Raw genomic sequence first — 5,523 nt, 5'->3', positions numbered from 1 at the left:
GAGAGAGAGAGAGAGAGAGAGAGAGAGAGAGAGAGAGAGAGAGAGAGAATTGCTAATTTAAAGGCTCTCCATCTCTATGGTATATCAATGAGTAGAAAAACTAGCATAGGAGCTCATAGGTAAAGGTGCTATCGTAAAGACGCATGCAGGCTCCTCATTTATGGGCAAAGCCGCAAGTGATGCGAAGACTGGCCTCTGCGCAGCTGAGGACGGGAATGTTAAGCAAGGTGTTAGTTAATTACTAAACATTCAAAGCTTAATTTTAAAATCAAAACAGTTGGCCAGGCTGGATGGCACATGCCTGAAATCCCAGCATTCAGGAGGCTCAGGCAAAAAGATTGCTGTGAGTTCGAGGCCAGCCTGGGTTACACAGTGAGTTCAAAGCCAGCCTGAACTACATAATGAGACCTTATCTGAAGGAAAAAGCTTAAGAAATGAAATCATAAACCATAAAAGGAGCTTGTATCCATTGGTTTGATTTTTGGAATCAGTGTAGGGACATTTTATTAATGGTAGTACGTTAAAAGAAAATTAAATATCTTTGTGCTGCTGCTTGGTCATAGACGAAATAAAAAGGCAAATGATGAGGCAAGGGAAAAAACTAATCCCTACAGATGACAAAAAAAGTTGATCTGAGAGTGATGTGGGAGGCCTGGCTGGGCCTGGGGTCTTTGCTGTGTAGTGTACTGGTTCCTGTGAGAAATGACTCATTCTAGGACCAGAGAAGAAAAGGGACAGGACAGTCCTCGAGCATCTTACAGCATAAGAAAGAAAAAAAGCATCCAAACAACACAGAAGGGGAGGGGAGCTGGGAGCCAACAAGAGCCCCAAAGACCAAAGCTGAGCTTTAACAGGGTCGCTAACAAGTTGCAGGAGAAGTGTAGGAGTCCATGCTGGTACGAATAAGTGACTGAGTAAAGCAGTAACAGAGGAAGAAGAGAGAAATCTTTTGCACACAGAATTATGAATATATACAATATGTACACGGTGGGGGCTTTGGGACGGAGCCCAGGGCCTTGCGCGCGCTCGACATGGAGCTACCCCAGCCCAGAATTTCACATAACTTGGAGGCAAGGGACACAACTTGCTCCCTACAATAGAAAGAAGCTGTGCCCTCATTTTAGTGAGAATATCCAAGGTTGGTGGGCATGGAGAGAGACCCCCCACACCCTGGTGAGGCCGATACAGGAGCAGCCTCTGGAAAGCAGGCACGGAGCTCTCCTGAACCAACCATGGCCGTGCTTTTTAACTGGAGCTCTCTGCTAACAGCAGAATACCAGACACAGATTTGGCAGTGAGATTCTCACTTCAGCCTTATTACAGAGGAGAGTTGTAGCAACAGTCTTAGAAATGAGCAGCAGCCAAGAATGGAGAGCCACAAACATCATCGTAGGTAGTGGACACTGCAGCTGCTCCTGAATGCCAGGGAGATAGCAGCTTTTCCCTGGTTCAGGGGTTCGGTGGACCCTCAGCAGATAGAGCACCTGCCAGGCAGGCACAAGCAGTTGCCGCGTACACCTCCAGCCTCGTCTTGGGCATCTGGATTCTTGATACCCTGTCTGTAGGAGCATCAGCTGCTGCAGGTGTTGCCCTGGAAACTGGGCTGTTCTGAAACTTCCTGCTTAAGTGAGCATGGGTTCCTGTTTATCCTTGTTGTCTTGAATGCCCCTGTGCCTCCCTTGAGGCCCAAGACAGCCACTCCCTCCTGCTCGGCCACCTTCCCCACGCTGGCCAGGCTCTGGTTCTGCCCCTGTGATCTGTCCCCGTGTTTCTTCCAAGTCAACTGTTCATCCCCAGGGGACAAGTATTCTGCTCCTCTCAGAATTTCTGCCCACCTGGGTGCTCTGGATATATGTGGAGTGTTAGTGTTTTCTATCCAGCAGAATGCGCTCACTTTTCCTCCACAGCGAGACCAGACCCAAGAGCTTGAACATAGGTGGCTTCCGTATTGCACCAGCACTGCCCTGGAAGACTGGAGAGGGGCCACACGAGGAGCCCCGAGACCGCAGATGAGAGAAACCTTGCTGCCCTCAGCCTGAGGCATGAAGCTGGAGCATCCCCCTCCCATTCCAAGGTGCCAGGGTTTTGCTTTCCACCCACTTTAATTCCTGATTTTCTTCCTTTTGCTTCTAGGAGAAAAAGATGTCATCATATTGGGGGATTTTGGCCAAGGGCCAGATAGCAGTGATTACGATATCCTGAGGAGAGAAAAGTTTCACCACCTCGTCCCTGCGCACACCTTCACCAACATTAGCACCAGGAACCCCCAAGGCTCCAAGTCCCTGGACAACATCTGGATCAGCAAAAGCCTAAAGAAAGTGTTCACAGGTAAGGAGGGCAAAACTCGCCCCCTTTCCTCCTGTTCCAAAGTAGAGACTGGGACCTGAGTCCTGCCTGACAGATATGGGCCCCTCCACGGGCATTTGTGGGCAGTGACATAGGTCACTTAGCCTGCATCAGAGACCCTGTGGTCCTGGGGCTGGTGCCTAAGGCCTCACACGTGCTAGACAAGTATTCTACTCCTCAGCCCAGCATAGGGTCTCTGGCGAAAGAGGAGAAGGATAGTGTTTTATAAAGTCCCAGCAGATCCATATTAATCTTCAACAAAACATGTAGCACTGCGGGAAGAGCAGTGCCCACGTCCCCACGTGAGAGCTTACATGCACAGCCAGGCTGATGTCCTTAGTCTGGACTTCATCACAGCCCCTTCCTTTGGCCGCTGGTTTCCTGTGGGGACTCTCTGGGGACCTGACAGGGACATCATCATCAGAGCAGGGACCGCCAGCACCCCAGAGGGTAAGAGAGAACAGGGCGGTGAGAGGAAGAAAGAGATCCGTCCGTGTCCCTGGCTTGAACCAGCTTCCACACCCTGTAGATCTGACCCTGACCCTGACCCTGACCTTGACCTGATCTCAGGACCCAGAACCCCCACCGTGTCTGCAGCAGCCTGTGATTGCTTCTGAAGTTGCCATGTAATTGCTAGCAAATAGACCCCCTACTTCATGTGTGTCTAAGTCTTTACCTTTTTCAAAATGCTTTTTCTTTCTCATAAGCCTAAATTTCTCTTTCCAAGTCTTTCTATAGAAAGAATTCACCATCCCCCTGCACCTCCTTCCTTATTTTGCTGTGGCTGGGGATATCTCCGTGAGGTGTCTAACCCCCTATCAAGTACTTCTGGGTTTTGCAGTACTAGGGCTGGAACCCAGGCCTTTGCACTGAGCTATCTCCCTGGGCCCTATTTTTAAAATTTTTATACAGAGCTTCCTTACATTCTTCAGGCTGGGCTTGAATTTGTGATCTTCCTGCCCCAGGCTCCCAGAGTGCTGGGGTTACAGGTGTGCACCACCATGCTTGGCTCAAATACTTAGTTTTCTGGTCAGACTCATAAATGATGCTGGCTCCCTGGTGTACGGGGATGGGCAGGAGGCCTGGCCTTTGGGTAGCTTCAGTGCCTAAGGAGTGAACCCTTGATTGCAGAAAGTTACTTTGGTCGTTTGTGTGTGTGCCTGGGACTGCACCAGATGTGCAGCACAGCCTGCAACCCTGCTGTCCTGCTCTGACTTCTGGGTGTCCCCCCACTCCAGGTCACTGGGCCGTGGTGAGAGAAGGACTCACGAACCCATGGATCCCAGATAACTGGTCCTGGGGTGGAGTGGCTTCTGAGCACTGTCCTGTGCTGGCCGAGTTCTACACAGAGAAGGACTGGGGCAAGAAGGACGGGCCTCGGGACAACACTGGGGTCACCCTGGAGCGCAGCGAAGCCAACATCAAGCAGGAGCGATGATGACAGCCGCATGGATGTCTCCCCTGTGGTCTGGAAGGGCACAGAGGGGAGCAAGCCCTTCTCACCTCCTTCAGGACGTGCACACCTCACTCCTGCGTGGGGTGGATGGCACTGCTTGAGGACCTCTCTAGGGCAGGCTGTGGCGGTCCCATCAGAGCCTGGGAGAATGTATCACACCGAGCTCAGCAGAAGGAGTCTGGCCATCACCAGGCTGGTGGCTGGGGGAGGACAGATGGACAGCAGCTGAGGTAGAGAGGAGAGAGGAGAGGTGTTCTCCCGGCCACCAGTATGCAATGCTGTTCCAGCCGACCGCAAACTGCAGAACGCTTTTAACTGTGATTAGCACTCTTCTCAAGGACTTTGAGTGGTGATTTTTAGTTTTGTTTTGAAAAAATAAACAGATGAACCTGCCTGGCTACCGTGAATGTGAGACCAGTCCGAGAGGCTGGGGGAGGGCGCCCAGATCCTTTCTCTCACCTGCCCTTCACTTCCGGCCTGTAGCCCTGAGCTGCGCACATTTCTGCACACCCCCATGCCAGCCCCTCAGCCCTGACTCCCTTGCTCGGCTCTGTAGCAGCGGTTCTGCTTCTGCACACTTCCTGGAGCACAGAAATTCTATCCTGAGGACATCATGTCTTCCTGCTTGCCATCAAATACCTAGCCCAGAGGCTCCCTCTGTTGTTCAGAGTGGAGCATAGCTGTCCATAGCCATGAGAATTTACAGTTGGCTTCCACCTCTACAGACTCTAACAACCTGAGATCAAAAGTATTTTTTTAAAAAATTGCATAGGTGCTAAACACACAGGCTTTGGTTCCTTTGCGGTTATCCCCTAAACAATACAGTATCACCACTATTTTCCTAGCATTATGTTGTATTAGCTATCATAAGTCATCTACAGATGATTAAAATTTATGGGATTCTAGGCCTGGTGGTCAATCAATGCCCTTAGTCCAAGCTACTCAGTAGGCTGAGGCAAGAGGATTACTTCAGTCCAGGAGTTCAAGGCCAGCCTGGGCAACATGGTGAGACCCTGTCTCAAATAATAATAAAGTAGACTATGTGCATGTTACAGGCAAATGTTGTGCCATTGAATGTAAGGAATGTGATCATGCCTGGATGTTGGTGTCCCCAGGGAGATCCCTGTCACCATTTGTCTCAGTTACCTTTTACTTGTTGCTGGGACAAAATACCTGACACCAAAAAATAAGGAAGGAAAGGTTTATTTAGTTCACAGCTTGTGGAGGTTTCAATCTATACTCGGCTGGCTCCCAGGCAGAATGGCACATGGCAGAGAGCAGCAATTCATTGGAGCAGAAAACAGCAAAGAGCAAAGGGAAGGGCAGCAGCTGCAGCTTCTAGCAAGCTTTTCTCCCCTCCTTATATTATAAAACAAGCTACCCTGGCGCTGGGGGTGTAGCACTCACACAATGTCCATGCCCTCCTCTTGCACAGGATGAGGATGTTTACCAACTAAGAATCCTGGCTCCCCGCTGAATCACTTAAACTTCTAAACTTCTCAAGTTGACACAGTGTATCATCCAGTACAATCCACCCCTTGTCAACCTGGCAACCAGACATTTTCTTAAAGGAGTTTCCAGATGCATAGACATGCTTATTAACATTTCACAACTTGAACATTGTATTACATTAGAAACATGACATTTTGCCCCTGGGAGCCCTCTCCCCAAAGACTCATGAACATCCCTTGTACACAAGGCATTCTTGTCCATCTCTAAGA

The 5,523-nt window shown here is 49.9% G+C and overlaps 1 protein-coding gene across 2 annotated transcripts in view; it reads left to right on the top strand.

Moving 5' to 3' along the window:
* Positions 1-4,200, top strand: part of Eepd1 (endonuclease/exonuclease/phosphatase family domain containing 1) — a 104,721-nt gene extending 100,521 nt beyond the window's left edge. The window contains exons 7-8 of one of the 2 annotated variants that reach the window (XM_004629575.2): positions 2,134-2,328; positions 3,585-4,200. In XM_004629575.2, coding sequence (XP_004629632.1) covers positions 2,134-2,328; positions 3,585-3,784 — 395 coding nt within the window. In that variant the 3' untranslated portion in view covers positions 3,785-4,200. Of the gene's footprint in view, positions 1-2,133; positions 2,329-2,875; positions 3,243-3,584 lie in introns of those variants that run through there. The other variant, XM_023713432.1, reaches the window with a different exon arrangement.
* Positions 4,201-5,523: the final 1,323 nt, after the last annotated feature.

The sequence above is a fragment of the Octodon degus genome, unplaced genomic scaffold (assembly GCF_000260255.1).
Source record: "Octodon degus isolate 3935 unplaced genomic scaffold, OctDeg1.0 scaffold00031, whole genome shotgun sequence".
NCBI classification, from domain to species: domain Eukaryota; kingdom Metazoa; phylum Chordata; class Mammalia; order Rodentia; family Octodontidae; genus Octodon; species Octodon degus.
Note: the sequence above shows the minus strand (reverse complement) of the source record. Positions and strands in the feature narration are given on the sequence as shown.